This window comes from Caretta caretta, chromosome 15 (genome assembly GCF_965140235.1).
Source record: "Caretta caretta isolate rCarCar2 chromosome 15, rCarCar1.hap1, whole genome shotgun sequence".
In the NCBI taxonomy this organism is placed as follows: domain Eukaryota; kingdom Metazoa; phylum Chordata; order Testudines; family Cheloniidae; genus Caretta; species Caretta caretta.
In genome coordinates, this window is record NC_134220.1 from 21,219,500 (window position 1) to 21,238,257 (window position 18,758).

The following is an 18,758-nucleotide window of genomic DNA, read 5'->3' on the forward strand; positions in this document are numbered from 1 at the left end:
GGGAAGAAAAACCAAATGCACAAATACAGAATGGGGGATAAGTGGCTTGGAAGCAGCACTGCTGGAGAAGGATTTGGGAGCAGTGGTGGATCACAAACTCCACATGAGTCAATGCAATGCTGTTGCAAAAAAAGCAAATGCGATTTTGGGTTGCATTAAGAGAAGCATAACATGCAAGCGCGGGGGAGGATACTACCACTCTCCTCAGCACGGGTCAGGCCTCAGCAGGAGTACTGTGTCCAATTGTGATCACCGCTGTATAGAAAGGATGTGGAGAAACTGGAAAGTTTCCAGAGATGAGCGACAAAGATGATTAAAAAGAGATGGAACACACTTCATGTAAGCAAAGGCTGAAGGATCTCTGTATGCTTAGGCTGGAAATGAGGAGATTAAGGGAAGGCATGATAGTGGTCTTCAAATACTTGAAAGGCTGCCATAAAAAGATGGAGAAAATTATTCTCTCTTGCCACAGAGGGCAGGACAAGAGACAATGGCATAGCAGATTTAGATTAAATCTCAGGAAAAACTTCTTAACTGTAAGAACAGTAGCACAATGGAACAAATTGCCTAGGGAATTTGTGGAAACTCCTTCCATTGGAGGTTTTCAAAGAGAGTCTGGATAGCCATCTGTCTTGTATGGTTTAGATGCAACGAATCCTGTATCTTGGCAGGGGGTTAGACTAGATGGCCCTTGTGATCCCTTCTAACCCTATGGTTCTATATACTAGGTCAGTGGTATAGACAGGTGGCACTACTGAGTCATCGCATGATGACATTTAAAGGTGGAGGAGCCGCATGAGTTGAACAGGTCAGTCCTGAAAAAATGGAACTTATTGCTGCTGTGTACTTCTTTTTATTTCATTCTGCTAGTCATCCCAAAAATTGCTTGCACAACAAGGTTTTCCGAGTTGCTTTCATAGCACGGGCTTCCCGTGAAAATGTTTTTTTCTTTAAATGAAAATTTGTTTGAATTGAGGTGGAATATGCTTCCGTCAGAAAAGTTCTGTGAATTCCAAAGCTTTTCCAAAAAATCCTAGTAGTTTTGCAAAGTCTACAGAATTACCATCTGCCTCCACCCTTGTATTCTATGTCCATTCAATATTGAGGGCCAGAACGGAAAAGGTCACCATAGGTCTATTGAAGTAAATGGATCATCTAACACAAATGGAGTTGTGATGCTCAACACCAGGTCAGAAACTGGCTCTGGACTTTCTGCTAAGATTGCCAACGTGTGCCAATTCATAGGAGTTGCAGTGGCAGGTTTGTTGTGGGCACCAGTCGCCTAGGAGCTAGCCGTATTCCACCAACCCAAGTCACATAAGCCACAAATAAGTCATCAGGTGATCTTATTAGTACCTTGGCTAGATGCAAACCAGTGGATCCTGCAGTCCATTTCCCTAGATCATCCTTTCTCTCAATTGTATATATTTTCCTTGATGGGCAGGAAATGTTCAGGTTTCTAAATTAACCTCTTTAGGGTTTGTCTACACAGCAAAGAAAAACCTGTGGCGGGCCCATGCCAGCCAACTCAGGTTCGCAGGGCTCAGGCTGTGGGGCTGTTTCATTGCTGTGTAGACTTCCAGGCTTGGGCTGGAACCCAGACTCTAGAACCCTGTGGGGTGGGAGGCAGCCCTTTGTTTTGTAGGCCTACCCTTAAGCAACAACCTCTTCGGAAATATAACCTCAATTCCACCAGCGTCTTGACTCATAGAATCATAGAAAAACAGAGTTGGAAGGGACCTCTGGAGGCCATCTAGTCCAACCCCCTGCCCAGAGCAGGACTCATCAGACAGTTATAATATTATGCTGTTGAAAAGTTTAGAGGGAAATCCAGTTTTGCATTAAATATTCTACATTTACAGACTGTACTAGCTGCCAGAGCTTATGGAATCGATCAACATTGTTTTCTGGCACAACAGCCCCTGCTTGATAGTTTGTCAGATGATGAAGATTTGCACTGCAAAAGGGAAAAAAATTCTGTATATGTGGAGAAAGCTCAACAAGCTTCTTGTGTGGGTGTATTTTGACTGGCAAGCTCTGTGCAATGAAAAAAAAACCTGATTCAGTAGAATAAATTAAAATTTTTAAAAAGGGACTCAAAAGCTCACCAGCAGTGAAGGAGCTAAATAATAGAACTGCAACAGAACGGCATGAGAGTGTCTGGTGATGCAAGCCAAGATTAGCAAAACATTTATTTCCAGTGTCTATTCCCCCATGAATCTTGTTTGAAGCAGTGGGAGTGAAAGGAAGATCACTAAAAGAGAACCCCTTACATGTAGTGTTTAGATGACACAGTACTGTAAGAAACAGAGACAGGGCTGAGCAAAACCCTACAGATTTAAATAGCCCAAAACCCTGCATCACAGGCCTGTCTCTTATAAGAAATGTTTTTCACAAACAGCTATTAAATCATCTTATGAAAGTGGATAAGTATCATTATCTCAATTTCACAGATAGGAAAAACTGAGGCACAGAACAGTGAAGTGACTTGCCCAAGGTTGTACAATGAGGCAATGGCTGTGCCATGCACAGAACTCTGGTTTGCCAGCTCCCAGTCCTGAATGGGACACAGAAAAGAAGAGATGCCCCAAAATGAGTGAGAATGAGAGGACAGATTGTGTGTGGTGGGGGGGGGAAATATATTTTTTACTCACATTTTTGAGTTCAGAGAAAGTTCAATTTGAGTTCTGGGAAAAGGTTTGGATGTTATTTCATCCCAAATAGTTGACACATGCCTGAGCCTGCTAATTCAAATACTTCCATGAGAGAAAAAGTAAAAAGCATGAAAAAAGTTACAAAAGAACACTGGTTTCAGGGAAGCGTTCAGCACACAAGAAACAGTCTTTGATATTAGAACACTGACAATTTAAACAATTTGGTATACTACTACTGAAAGTACAATCATTGTATACATCTTGCCCTTACAGAGCCTGATGCTGGTAACAAGAGTTGGCCAAGAATTTTTTTTTTCCATTTTTTGGATGAAAATGGACAATTCTTAATGAAAATTTCTGTTCAATTAAAAAGCTACATTCAATCAAAAAAGGTTTCACTGGATAATCAAGCTGGTTGAAAATTGATAACCCTCCCTCAAGAGTCCAGCTGTCAGTCCATGAACATTATGCAAAGCAAATACTGTCTAGCTAACATCATATCTTATAGTCTGTATGCAGGAAATATAATTCACGTCAATGGTGTCTGCCTTAATGCAATGGACTAAATCCTGCTCCATCTATCGATTTATGATACTTGTCTGGCCTCTGTTTACCGTAATATCTGGGTATCTTTAATATATTTATTCTCACAACACTCCTGTGAGATAGGGCAGTGCTATTATCACTATTTTACAGATGGTGAACTGAGGCATTAGAGTGTGTAAGTGACTTGCCCAAGGTCACATGGGAAGCCAGTTCCAGAGCAGGGAACTGACCCAAGGTCTCCCAATTCCTAGGTTTGCACACACTGAATACTGGACCATTCTTCCCCTTTGTGTTGCACAGGAGTGTTGAGGGATGAGCAGGAACAGGGAGCCTCCCCTCCCCAACTTACCTCCACAACAGCAAAGCAAGACACACCCATACAGCTCCTTTGAGCAAAAGGAAAAGGGTTCAGCTAATGCACCCACTGATTCCCCCTGGCCAAAAAGTGCATGGTCTGTCAGGTTGCACATGTATCTAGGTCCCCCCACCATAGGCACATGCTCCAGATTTTGGGCCTATTGCAGTAAGGTATGCTCTGCAGCACATTTTCCCTTAACCTTTCTGAGCCATCCTGTCCTGCACCATCAAGATGACTCTGGTCCCTTCTTTGTGCATGCCCTCTGCCAACCATTTGACCCCCCACCCCACCCAGCATTCAACCTCCTGCCCGCCATTCAACTCCCCTGCCCCTGTACAGCTCTTCAGTGTAGAAGCAGGATTTTGCCGAGTTCCTCTACAGGAGGGAACGAGTACATTATAGTTAAGCATCTCTAGTGCTCCTATCTAGTTGCTGCAAAATGGCTTGGCATTGGCCTCCATTCTCTCATGTAAAAATGCTTGCGTTCAAACAGAAAAGGAAACAAACACCCACTTCCAAAACACACTCTCAGAAATGTGGGTGCAATTTTCAAATAAACTTGGAAGCTTTAAGTATTGTCTGCTTTTTGTATATTAATCGTTCCATTTGGCCTTCGTTCAAAAGGCTCTACTTATTGCAAGGACTATTAACTATTGTAACTGTACCCTAAAATAGGTGCATTTTATTTCCCTCCTTACTCTTTTTCTATAGATCAGCGTCTGGCATTTTTCCTATACCCACTGGAAAGGAAGGATAAAAGCCCTTCAGTAACCTTTCTGGTATCACAGTGGGCCTGATTCTCCTTTCTCTTAGCCCACTTTTACAGGGCTGTGACCCCACAGACGTAAATGGAATTAGTACGGATCCAAATCAGAGTAAATGGAATAAAGAATCCAGCCCCACAGTTGAACCTTCAGTGAGAACAATTGTTTGTCATACTACCTTTTTCTCCTTGTTTTTCTACTCCACTTTTCTTTCTTTCTGTTACATGGGGAACATTCTGTAAAACTAACATGTAGCTATAACAATGTCATTGGCAGCCACTTCAAATTTGTTTTTCAGCATTACAAGAAAGTCGTATGTTAATGAATGCGATATTTTTCGAAGCCAATTTTTAATATCCTTGCTCTACCCATTATGATTACTCACAGAGTTACATAAATGCCTTGGGTTTTATCCTTTCAAACATGATGCATACTTTAAAAAAAAAAACCACAATGACCTTCACCTTAGTTATTTGCAGCCAGCTTCTGATATTCTTGCCCATATTGGATTATACCTTAATTCCATAAGTAGCCCTATTGAAGTCAATGGGACCACTCCTGGATCAAAGCACTATGTAACATGAGTGTAAGATCAGTGGAAGCTAGCTGTGGGTTGGTACAGCCTGAAAGCTTGAAGAGACACACTACAACCATTCTGATTTCAGTTACACTTGGGTAAATTCAGAGTAATTCCACTGATGTTACACTAGTGTAAATGAGAACAGAATTTGTCCCATTGTCTTTACATATGCATCGTTAGAGAGCACAATCCATTCATCCATCCCGCAAAAACAGGCATGCCTGCTAATTAATTTCCACAGAAAAGTCAGCAGAGATGCTATTCCCAGGGCCATGCTCTCTTCAGGCAAGTGCTCTTTTCATTGAGTTAAAAGTATATATCAGCTAGTTCAGTCCAGCAGAGTCTCTCGCATCTTTTATCCACAATTCTTTGCCTTGGATCTCTCCCTGAGGGTACGCAGTCACTATAATTCTAGCTGCTCTATTTCTTTGTTTCCAAAGATTACTCCGAGGATTTTGATTCTATATCAAAAGATATGCGGAGGTATTTGGGTCAGTTCAAAGCTATCCATTGCTCAGCGGTCCATAGCTTTGTGGTGAGTTCACATCAAAAGGGAGTCAGTGATCAAACTGGGAAGGGGAGACTGGCCAATAAGTTCTGACCTGTGCACTTACATTGGATACACTTGTAAGGACAAAAATAACTGGTGCTGAGTTCCCTCAACTCCCACTGATTTCAGTGGGAATGGAAGCCACTGAGTGGCTTGTAGGATTGTGCCCATAATCAGACTCTTCATCACCCACTCAGAAGCCAGATTTCTCACTGTTGATTTGGGGTGCATTTTCCTCACCCCTCAAAATCACTCCCCCAAATAGTTTCTTAGTGCTATCAGTAGTAAAGGGGAAACATGCAGTCACAGTGGGGGAAGGGATAGATAGTTCAGTGGTTTGAGCATTGGCCTGCTACACCTAGGGTTGCGAGTTCAATCCTTGAGGGGGCCATTTAGGGATCTGGAGCAAAAATTGGGGATTGAATCATAGAATATCAGGGTTGGAAGGGACCTCAGAAGGTCATCTAGTCCAACCCCCTGCTCAAAGCAGGACCAAAATTGGGGATTGGTCCTGCTTTGAGCAGGGGGTTGGACTAGATGACCTCCTGAGGTCCCTTCCAACCCTGATATTCTATGATTCTATGAACAGCAGAAAAATAGAAGACCATAGCAAATGGCAGAGCAGACAACCAATACATATCTCCATTGCCTAGATCTCATATTGCAGCTTGACTGAATTTGCCTGCAAACATTTCATATTTAGTCTGATTTTATTATGTATTTTAAATAGAAATGATCATAGTCTCAAACTGAATATAAGCAAGTCCTCTTATGCAAAATAAAAGCAAAAAAGGAAGTTGCATATGTACACTGAACCTAAAATGTTTTAATTAGAGCTGGTTGAAATTTTTCTATTGAAAAATCTTCCCATTAGAAAATGTAGTTTTCACTGAAATTCATGTTTTCTGTGGGGAAAATGTCAATGTCAATAACAATTTTCAATTTACTGATCACACCTGACTCCCGCAACGGCCACCCCCTGCCTCCAGACTCTCAGCCCAGCTCACACTCCTTGCCATGCCCCCCTGCACCCTACATCCCCCCCCGGCCTCCAGAAACCCCCTCACCTTTCCAGATGAGCTCCACATCCACACAGTGGCAACACCTCTACAGCCCAGATATGGTGGTGTTCTAACAGCTGGAGCAGGGCCAGCGGATGCCTGGGTACCAGAGTCTATGGGGGCCTGATACGGAGCAGCAGGTGTGGGCTGGGCACCGGCATGGAGCCTGGTGGATCACTGCACTTGTGGCCGAAGTCCTGGCAGCCCTTGTGTTGCTACCAGGACCAGCCTCAAGCCACCCAGCATCTGAGCCACGGTTGCAGTTGTGATCTCACCCACACAGGGGGGTGAGGAGCAGCTGCGGAGTGGGTCGGAGCACTTCCCTGACAGCATGGCTGGGGACTGCTTTCTGCTCCTCAGAGCACCAGCTGGCAGCTAGACTAGTCTATAAGGTGCCACAGGACTCTTTGCCACTTTCACAGATTCAGACTAACATGGCTACCCCTCTGAAGGTAAACTTTTTTTAAAAACAGACTATTGACAGTTGAATCTATAGATCACTTTTTCCAGTTGGATTTCAGACATCACTGATAAAAGTTCAAAGCAGTTAATACTTCCCCTAAGAATTAGCTGTTTCGATATTGAATCATCCTGAGCCTGAAAGAATAGGACAAAGTTTCAATGTGAATGTATTTTATTTTGCATGCAACCAAACTCTAGGGATGCCACACTTCCCTTCCCCAGGAAAGCAAATAGTTTCACTGTCAAATAAAGAAAATTCAGTTGTGGACCAATGAGAAGAGGTTAACAATAGATCCTGATTTCTGCACTATACGTAGAGTAAGGAGGCCAAGAGGCTCAAAGTTGCCTATGGGGTTTGAAACCCATCTCCCATTAGAAATGAATCGGAACTGGCCATCCATATGCCCGAAGCAATTTTTAAAATCCAGCTGGAAATCCCAGCTATTAAGTTACAAAAAGATCTTCTCTCTTGTCCTGCAAAACTACAATACTTTGCCCACAAAAGATTTAAACTATTCTTGGACTCCTTTTGAAGCTTGTACCCAAGGTTTTTTTCTAAAGTGCCCCTTCTGCCTCTAAAACTTAGAAAGTTGGCCTTAAACTTATTCACACACTGAGTGAATAAATTATGCATTTATCACACTGGAAGCAGTAGCATGCTTTGAATTATAGAAGTAGCAAAGTTTCATGTGTCCACATATTTCCTCCAAGTTTGGATGAGCTTTTAGGGAAACTATGGGAGTGCAGCATTGAATTGGGTTATGTGAATCTTGCCAGGTTTGGTTCACAATGGGTTTTTAATCAATTGTAGTTCACATCATTTAACCCTGAGTCTCAGGTTCAGCTGAGTTTAATATTGTGAAGGGGAAATCCAAGACAAAAACAGTGCATATAGTTAAGATCTGCTTATTGTACCTGCATTTGTAAGGTTTTCCCATGGTTACTTTGACCCTGGACGACATACCATGTGATCACCAGTCACAACTATTGTAATAAACAAAACAGTACAATGAAACTCATCCACAAGAGAAAGAAAATCTGTACATGTCCAAAGACAGGAAAAAGTTTTCTTTCCATTTCACCACAAGCTTCACAGGATCAAAATGGTTTTGCACAAAACTTTGCCATAGCTAGCAGAGTTGAACATCATTTTAGTTGCAAGAGGTTCATATAACTAAGCTCTCAGGAACCTGATTAGCTAGTTTTGAGCTGCTGTTATATCAACCGCCAAAGAAGCTCAAAAGCCATCCTAACTAAAACTTTCCTGGAGGTTCAAGGACAGAACCAGTGGTTGTGTGTCACTGCTTTGTTAATTATAGTATAGTGTTCTAGAGCCAGTGAGAATGGTTGCTTGCTCGGAAAACTAAAAGCTAGAGAGTGGGATGCAGCATTAAACTAGTCTTTGTTTTGGGACTGTGTTGTCAGCATTGTTCATTGCAATGAGAGGGACATCAGAACATGGTGGGGGAAGGCAACATAAACAAGAGGTACTATAGGACACCCATCAGCAGGAGCAGAACACTAGAGTGGGAGAGAAAGGTCATGATTTACTGTCCAGTGAGGAAATTTTTCTCCAGCTAGAAATTTCTGAAAAACTTCAAGTAACTTTAGAAAAGCAGGTGGATTTTATTCACCTGATTCACTTAGCACTAGATGTTTCCTCTCATATTAGCCAGCTAAGAGGGAGCGGCATTGGAACAATTTTTATAGTGGGGGCATTGAAAGCCATTGAGCAAAACTGTAAACCCTGTATATGATGGAAACCACTTCAAGCCAGGGGGTGCTGCCACACCCCCAGCATCCCTAGTGCCAGCACACCCCTGCTAGGAGGTAAGAAATTTTGATCCAGAGTTTTTGAGGAGAGAGAGAGGAGTCACCTGTTCACCCTGCTTTCTCTTTGCTCATTCTTGAGAAATTCCCACAGTTTTTACCATGTGAAGATAAATACCAGAAAATCTCAAGTGAAGAAACCTTCCTGGTCCTTTTCTCACCAGGCGGACAAATGTGGAGGACATCTGTGTGTAACTGGAATGTTGACAGTGTTTTGTTTTTAATTGCCATGATGGAGAGTAAAACTTCCAGGGAAGTCTGAGCTAAGGGCCAAATTTCCAGGAAAGGTTAAAAGCCAAATCTAGCAGTGATGTCAATTTACACATAGGGTCCAAAATGGTGAAAAAATAGGCAATATCCCTTCCCTCCACCTCTAACCTCTTCTTCTTCCCCTCTTTTCTTATTTCTCCCTTCTCCCTTTTTCTTGCCTGCATTTAGATCCAAGATACACACCTTCCCCAGTAGAACAAAGTACTCAGATCCAATCTTAATAGGTGACAACCTTAATTCAAATTAGACATGACAGTTCTAATTTAGATATAGAGTATTAATTTTGCTGTAGTTCTCTTCTATCATTAAAAGAAACCAAGAGGCATGAGAGCAGTTGCTATACTTTAGAATATGCAGTGATAGGGTCATGCCGAGGGCAAGTATTTGAAACTGGTTTTGTTGTTTTACAGTTTTTGGAGCTCAGGAACATCACGTATGATGTTGGGGTAATGAGGAATGACAAGCATAATCTCTCTTCTCAATTTGGGCTGTGCCCAATGTTCAAATTTACTCAGAACTTCAAGTCTGAACCCCACCCAAACCAAACTATTATATTCTTTCCAACCCAGCCTCCTTTTGGGTTTCATTGAATCTATAATAAGGAATTCTCTTTGGAAGGCAAGACTGAAACCCATGGAGGCAACTGGACTGATCTCTCTTTTTTCAACAACCATATGATGGTATAAAGGCATTTTGCAGAACTTAGAACATATGGATTGAATAAGGTAAAAGCATTACAGTAGGGTCAGACAAATATGCTCCATTGGATTGTCTGGGATTGGGAATGGGTCAGTTTACAACAAATATGTAAACATTTTCATACTTGCCTCAAATCTAAAGAAGTCATGAGGGGTGGGGGGAAAAAGGACCGTTTTGGGATCTGACATTTTACACTGATATTCCCCCACAGTCATTTTCAGAGCTAATGCTTCAGGAGAATACCCATCTGTCATTCACAGCTAGAAGCCATCCAGAGGTCACTCAATAGCATTCTGATCCCTGGTTAAATTTGCCATGCTGGCAGATAAAACTAACCAGCAACATTTTGTTTGCAAACTGTGTAAATTTGATATGGTATTATTAAGAATCAATCCCAAACAATCCAAAGGAGCAGATTTATCTCTCCCTGCTGTAATGCATTGAAAATCTCTCTGTTCATAAGCCTGTCAAAAAGAGACAAGTGAGAGATCAGCCTAGTTGCCTGCAGGGGTACCCCATGAAACCTACAATTAGACCTGTGTGAGAAACTGATTTTTGGTTGGGTGGCTGAACTCCCGCCCCCCCCCCCAAAAAAAAAAACCCTGAAAAAAATCCATTTTGGGTTCACAGAAAACTGAATTTTTGCTTCAATGTTTTCACTGAACTTGGGAAAAAATAGTTTGGGGTCCAATCATAGAAATGCAGGGCTGGAAGGGACCTCAAAAGGTCAAAGTCCAGCCCCCCTGTGCAGAGGCAGGACCAAGTAAACCTAGACCATCCCTAACGGGTGTTTGTCCAACTGGTTTTTAAAAACCACCAATGATGGGGATTCCACAACCTCCTTTGGAAGTCTATTCCAGAGACTAACTTCCCATATAGTTACGAAGTATTTCCTAATATCTAAACCTAAATCTCTCTTGCTACCAATTAAGCCCATTACTGTTTGTCCTACCGTCTGTGGACATGGAGAACAATTGATCCTTGTCCTCTTTATAACATATTCAACATATCTGAAGACTTATCAGGTCCGCCACTGAGTCTTCTTAAGATTAAACATGCCCAGTTTTTTTAACCTTTCCTCATAAGTCAGGTTTTCTAAACCTTTGATCATTTTTGTTGCTCTCCTCTGGACTCTCTCCAATTTGTTCACATTATTCCTCAAGTGTGGTGCCCAGAACTGGACACAATACTCCAGCTGAGGCCTCACCAGTGCCATGTAGAGCAGGATAAATCACCTCCCATGTCTTACATACAACACTCCTGTTAATACATCCCAGAATGATATTAGCCGTTTTTGCAACTGCATTACACTGTTGACTCATAACCCTCAGATCCTTTTCAGCAGTACTACCAGCTAGCCAGGTATTCCCCATTTTGTAGTTGGCCATTTGATTTTTTTTCCTTCCGATGCGTAGTACTTTGCACTTATCTTTACTGAATTTCATCTTGTTGATTTCAGACCAGTTCTCCAATTTGTCAAGGTTGTTTTGAATTCTAATTCTGTTCTCCAATGTGCCTGCAACCTCTCCAAGGTTGGTGTCATCCACTAATTTTATAACTATACTCTCCACTCCAGTGAAAATATTGAATAATAGTGGAACCAGGACTGACCCCTGCAGGACTCCTCTAGATACCCTCCCAGTTTGACAGAAAACGGTTGATAACTATTCTTTGAGTATGTTTTTTCAACCAATTTTGTACCCACCTTATAGTAATTTTATTCAGACCACATTTCTGTAGTTTGCTTATGAGAGCGTCATGTGGGACTGTACCAAAAGCCTTACTGAAACCAAAATAGATCACGTCTACTTGTTTCTTCCTATCCACTAGGCCACTAAGTCTGTCAAAGAAGAAAATTAGGTTGGTTTGGCATGATTTGTTTTTGACAAATCCATGCTGGCTATTACTTAGAACCCTGTTAACATCTAGGTGCTTATAAATGATTGCTTAGTAATTTGAAATGCTTGATTTTGTTTTGGGGTACCTTTTTTAAAATAAAATCAGGATAAAACTGAAACCTAAAAAGTGCTTTGAATTGAAAAATAAATCAAAAACACTGCATTTCAAATTTTTCAAAATTAAATGTTCTGATTTTTTCAGTTTGTTTTTGTATTTTTTTAAATCAAAGCAATGTGGTGAATACAAGCCATATTCACAAAATGCTTCAGTTGATCTGAATCTGCATTTCTCAACTGAAAAAAAGTTTTGGCTGAAGAATTTCTCCCAGCTCTCCTGAAGAATTTTAGAAGCCTCCTCATTCTTCATGCATCACTCTTGGTACTAAGGTCTAGCAATGAAAGTCTTTGAGAAACTCCCAGACATGATATTGAGGCATGAAAATTCTCAGAGTATTTAACTCTGAACTATATCACCCTTTGGATCTGGAACTTTCTTCCTTATTTCATCGAAAACGGCAGATGAGGCATCTTCATCAATAAAAGAAACCCCCTCTGTCCTCTAACTTCCAAAATTGACACATGCCTGAGTTTAGGCCTGTAGGTTAAAACAGCTGAACACACTGCTATAATTTGCCAAACAGACAAGACACTAAAAATCCTCAGACTTCATTCCCATGTGTGACAAAGATTCCCAAACACAGTGTTACACACAAAGTACAAACAAACAGTAATCCTTTCATTCCAGCAGTTCCCAGCATCCAAATTGCCAGCAATGAATTTTGTGCTACAGAAGCTGACTCACAGCGCTAAGGTGTTTAACCTATCCTTGTAATAAAAAGCTGTACAGCGAATAGGAGACAAGCATTAAAATAGAGGTCAGTGCCACGCTCAGGAAAACTGCAGATACTTTACCAAAACCTCATTAAGCACATGCATATTTTTTGTATCTTCTATCACCTCAATGCTACTTGCCAATATATACATGTATACACAAAGGCTATCTTATGTGTATGCTTGCTTCTTCTGCCTGAAATAATCACTGACATGACAGTTCACTATCATGCAAACAACGGTGTATTAGATTAGATATTGGATTAGATAGTCATATGCTCTATATTCTGGGTTAAATGAGTTAACTGTCAAACCAGAGAAGGAAACAAATGATAAAGCAAACAATTCTATCCATACACCAGCATCTTGATCCTACCCCAGGACAGACAAATGGAATACAGAAAAAGTACAGGGCAAGTTTTTGGGCAGTTTGTGAATCGTCATATTAAAGTATCAGGAGGAATCTGAATGAATGAAGCAAGACATATTTCTTTAAATCCAACAGCCAGAGCCCTCACCCCCGAAGTGCCTGTCTCTTAGAGGCCACTGGGGACATCATTCAGAACATCCTGTTCAGAAACACACAACAAAAAAATAACTCTTCAGATCTATGCTCTTAGACTTTTTCTCTCTAGCCTCATGCACCTACAACAGAGCAACTGGGGGAGGGGAAACTTACATTTATGGATCATCATAAATGGGCTGGAAAATGTCCATTTAAATGAAGCCTCAATGAAAAATGTGGGGTAACGGAAATTTTCACGTTTTTCCATTTCTCACCTCTCTCTAATAACAATATTATTCAACGCTTCCTTGAGTAGGTCAGTGCTCACTGCATTTTTCACACTAACTCCTCTGCCTTCAGAACATACTGCTCTACATTGCCACTGTGAAAGAAAAAGAACCCAGTGGATCATTAACAAACAATGATACCCCTTTCTCAGGGAGTATGCAGTGATTCATATCATATGGTAAGTTACATACATACATACATACATACATAAACAGCATATATCCAAAAGGATCAAAATCAATACTTGTTACCTAACCTTCTTATCAATGGGTCACTAGTAAGTCTTTTGTGGCACTATACAAACAGATACAGTCCCTGAAATATGGCAGTTGGGGAAAATGCAATATTTTGCAATCATAGATATCAGCTGAGTCATCACTAACATAGCCATAACAACAACATCAATGCAGAGAAACCTCCACAGATGCAAAAAGATTGGAACAACCAGTCATGGTAAGAGTATAAACTGGAAATTTCATTTTCACTTACCAATTTATGGGTGAGCTGAATGGTAATAAGAGGAGATCCTGACAGATTATGAGACAAGGTTGGCGGTGGCTCCACCTTCAGGGAAATAACATAGCTCATTGCAGAGATCTTGTAGCCTTTATAAGCAGCAGCCTCAGCAATCCTTGGAGAGGAAGAGCAAAAAATACCAGAAAGTGGGTAAAACAGCATTTTAGCATTTGCAGTTCATACTGTTATGGGCTGATCTAAGTTTGGTCAGAAGAAAGTTACTCTTTCAATATGCACCTACTGCTCTGAATTCACTGAGTTAGGCCTTGTGCTAGGGCCAAATTCCATGGATAGGCTGAAGGTCCAAATTGAAGGACCCTAGCTGAGCTGCAGAGGTGGAGCCCTGTCTGGTGAGCTGTGTATTAAATGCTGTCTCTGCCTGTTAAAGAAAAGTAAGAGCTGAAAATGCAAACCTGCTGGGTCAAATTCATCCCTAGTTTAATTCAAGTTAAATCAATGGAGTTACACTACAGATCAGTGTGGCCTCTTGCCTCTGAAACAGTTACAAATTCAGTGTAACAAAGAATTAAATCTGTTTTTTAGTTTAAAATGATGATCCATACCCTCAGCTGATGTAAATCAGCACAGCTCCATGGAAGTCAATAAAACTATGCCAGTTTACAACAGCTGACAATCTGACCCCGTGTAACAAAGAGCAGAACACATTTAAGTAAAGTTTATTTCTTTTTGACTTCTACAGCTCAGTATTTAACTTACTTACCTCGTCCACAGGTCTCTGTGCTGTATTGTATTATATTATATAATCAGCTCATGGTAAGCTACAAATGTACAATAGAATTAACCTTAAATCAATGCACTGAAGCTATTAACCTTCTTCATTATATAGCTTTAGATGGATAATGCAGAGTCAAAACTGTGACCATGCATGTATCTGCATGAAACTGTTTAAAAGATTAAAGTGTACCATTAATAATTTGCTGTTTTGTAAATATATTTCCTGTACATCATAAGCAAATATATACACATGAGATACCAGAATCACAATAATTTCAGTCCCCTTTCATCAAAATCAAGATCCCAGTCCTGGAATTAGGTCCATGTAAACAGACCATGGCACCTCCAGTCCCATTTAAGTTTTGCATGGGCACTAGGATCAGCCCATAAAGATCTCATAGGATCAGGAACAGCTCTAGTAGCTAGATATTACCATAGGTATTCCTTTGTTCCGTTTCTACTTAGCTTAGCTCATCTCTTTTACTGTTTTTATAAGCCTTTTTAAAAGTGTTTTGGATTATTAGAGACAATTATACTATGGGATGGACTCTCACAAATGCATGATGATGAATCTGAGTAACTGAAGGATACCTTTCTGCTGCAGAGAAAATTTGATATACTTACATGAGCAGATGCTCTATTCCTATGTAAATGCATGCATACATATATACATGTGTAAGTAAGTATATAAATAAATAATTTGTCGGGGCATTTTTAAAAATCATTTTGCTATGAAAAAATCCTTGTCCAGAATACGTTTTTCTTCTTAAGGATATTATAATTCAAACCACAATGCTGATGGAAGTTAACTGAACATCTGATTAGGAAGCTGGCTAGCCAAGACATTTTTCTAGCCCTGGTGAATTTGACCATACATAAAACAAAAACATTTTTTTTAAATGTTCAGTTAAAATGCTGGGCAAAATTCTGCTCTTGGTGGATCTTAAATCTGGGTCTCTGCACATTTAGGAAGAGCTGAGATCCATTCGATCAGAGTAGAATTCTGACATAAATTTGAAAGAGAGTGTCCCATTGATCAAGAACAAGCACTGTTTACATTAGCAGAGCATCTTCCATCATTCTCTCCTTAGCATTAGATCATGCAGACAGATGAGTGCTAGCTACAATGGCAAATGCAAATGCATGGTGAACTCACTATTCATTAGCTTGGGTTACCAAGCAAAACACATTAGCCTGTTTGGCTGCTCACAATAACCATATCACTCACTCTCCACATCACAATCTCACTTCCATCAGAAAAACTCACTTCTTTAAAAACCTATACCACATATCACAGTGGTTTCTTGTTTTTTTCCTCGTACTAAGAAGCGTTCATTTCAGACATTAACTGATGTCATCAAATTGCACAGCTGGGTTGACTGAGACAAACTAAACTAGATTTGTAGGATATATGTTCTAACTCTGTTCTATAACCTTTAAATGATATTAGCATCATTAGGGATTATTTCTGTTCCCATTGCACTCAGTAGGAGTTTTATCCATGCAACCAAGGGCAGAATTTGCCCCCAGAGGATGTAGAGTTATAGTCAGAGAAGGGCTCACAATGTGAAGTTTGGATCCAGATGTGTACCTGAATTTTGAGCTTGCTTCCCCAAAGTCTGGGGATATTTGGATCCAGGACTGTGTGCGCTGAATTGCCCAATGTTCAAAGGTATTCACACCCAGGGCTTTAGTTCATCTCAAATTACATCCCATCGTTTAACTCAGTTTAGTATTTTGTAATGCTGCAATACAAGGCCCAGAGCAGTACTCTAATGAATCTGAATACATGTGAAAAAAACTAAAACACAAATAAGAATCCGGCATTTCTCTCCACAACACCACATTCCCAGAACCACTGTCCAACACTAATGAATGTTACAGGATGCAGGGCCTGTAACCTGTCTAACTTCCATGGAGTGACTCCAGATTTGCAGCAGTGTAGGACTGAGAGCAAAGTGGAGCTCAAAGCTTCTTTAGGCTTTGACTCCCTTCTTAAAGGACCAAAGTGACTCTTTCAGAGAGCTCTGGTTAGACGGTCTGAAAATAGAACAGTCATCTGGCAACAAAGCGCAAAGAAAATTCAACATGTGCCACAAGGATAATGAAATTCTGTCACGAAGAACCAACCAGGCAGACTGTAAATTATAGGTGCCCAAGTAGTCCGAGACTAAAGAATCCTTAAAGGGTATCTTTAAAACTACTCCTCTGTGGAAAACATCATTAGAAAAGATTATTTTGGTGAGACTTAAGCCAGAAAGATGCAATAGCAAAGCGCACCAAAGTAAACCAAGGGAGAAGGAATTGCACACTTATTATTTTTCAAGCATTCCTCAGATATCCGGTGCTTTATTCCACAAAGGAAAACTGCCAAGCCAGCATTCCTTGGATTATTAAGTTTCAAAACAGGCCTCTGGAAAGGCAAGCCATCTACAGCTCCAGAGACATGATTCCGTAATACTAGATACACTGCAAATAATTCAGGTAGCCCAGGTTAATATTAGAAACCTAGAGACCACTTTTAAACCATGCGTTCCTTAAAAATTATATGTTCGGGGCTGATCCTTCTCCCACTGAAATCAGTGGCAAATCTTCTATATACTTCAATGGGAGTAAGAATGGGTCCCCCACCCCCCCCGTATTGTCATGTTCTCTCTCTGTGGGAGTTGAGACATGGAAATACAGAACTACTCAATATTCTTAAAAATGGCAAAATTGGGCCTGTTGTGCAGACAGATCCCTGTGCAGGATCAGAGCCCAAGACTGTAGTAGAGACAGCCATGAAAATACCTCGGAACTCAGTGATTTTAGGCTGAAGGTATTTACACACTGTCTTTATCCTTGCTAATCTTTAACCTGTGAGTCACGACCACATTAATTCTCTCTCTCTGTGGGAGGTTAAAATTATGGTCTATTTCCCTTAATAAATCATAGCGAACCTACGTCTTGAAAAGCTAAACCCTCATAAATTATTGCCTCTATTTCTTCATATCAGTAAGAAATATTGCATGCCGCTGATATAATTCTTTCACTCACTCCAGCGAATTACCTTTATTTATTTATTAATTTTGCAGGGAGAAGGGTGCATGGTATTTTTTTATAAAATTAAACCGAGTAGGAAATCATAAAATTCTTCTGTGAACTTTTTAACATTGCTTCAACACGATCATAAGTGGTCCTAATTTAGGGGTGTTCAAGTGGTTTCAGCAGGTTGCAATCTCCCCTTCCTTGCACATGGCTAGAGAGGAAGAAGTCCCTGAAATAGATTGAAATTGGAGTCCTGAAACTTTCTTCTGCTGTAGCAGGGGGTCCTGGCATGGAAAAGACTGAGAATCACTGCCCCAATCAGCAGAGATTGAAAAAATGACCAGCCTAAAAGGCAAATGTAATGATTGACCAGCACTGCCTTGCAAAATTCCCTGGGAAACTGGCTTTCTGAGAGGTATATTGCTCCGAGTTTATTTTAACTTATCTGCTAATGATTTCATTGGCACAGTATATAAAACAAAAAGGCTTTTTATGTATTGTCTGATTTATTATTGCAAAATTAGTTTACAGGTTTATGGGACTAAAATTCATAGCACTTTTCGGGGAGAGAGAAAGGTTATATACTGCTGCATTATTTAAATACAAACAAATGTCACCTTTTTGTGAGACAGCAGAAAAGAAACATAAATTTAAGTTCCATATAAGGCATTATTTCAAGGATTAAATATATGAATCTTCAATATAAATCCAAGTATGTAGTGGAAGAGGTTGAGAAAGCAGAGAGACAGACAAGTCACCAAAAAAAAAAGTTTTTTTCCCCATCAGGAAACACATCTCTAACAAAGGGCTTCATTCCACTGCCACTAAAGTCAATGGCTAAACTCCCTTGGGAGTAGCGTCCAGGCCCATGATGTCTGATGCACCAGTTGTAAAGAACAATTGTGCCTATGTGTACTTAGTATCCCACTGAGGCCATCATAACACTATCACAGCAGTTCAAGATTGGGGGTATCATTCGCTATGGGGCAGGGGGATGGTTACCGCCCTCTCTCTCTCCACCAGCTGGATAGGAAGCAGCAGCAGTTGCCTGAGCTGGAGCTGAGTGCAAAGCAAGCTGGGTCCTAGTCCCTGCCCTGGGCTAGCCGTAGATGAGGCACACTCCCCTGCCTGCCTCCACCCTTCCTCCCCCCCCACCACCTCCCCGCCCTCCTCCAGGATGGGGC

At 40.8% G+C, this 18,758-nt stretch overlaps 1 protein-coding gene across 2 annotated transcripts in view; it reads right to left on the reverse strand.

The window, feature by feature from the left end:
• The window catches only part of ADGRD1 (adhesion G protein-coupled receptor D1), a 240,070-nt gene that overhangs the window by 180,877 nt on the left and 40,435 nt on the right, over positions 1–18,758 (reverse strand). For both annotated transcript variants that reach the window (XM_048821726.2, XM_048821725.2), the window contains one exon: positions 13,786–13,927. In XM_048821726.2, the coding sequence (XP_048677683.1) occupies positions 13,786–13,927 (142 nt within the window). The remainder of the gene's footprint in view (positions 1–13,785; positions 13,928–18,758) is intronic.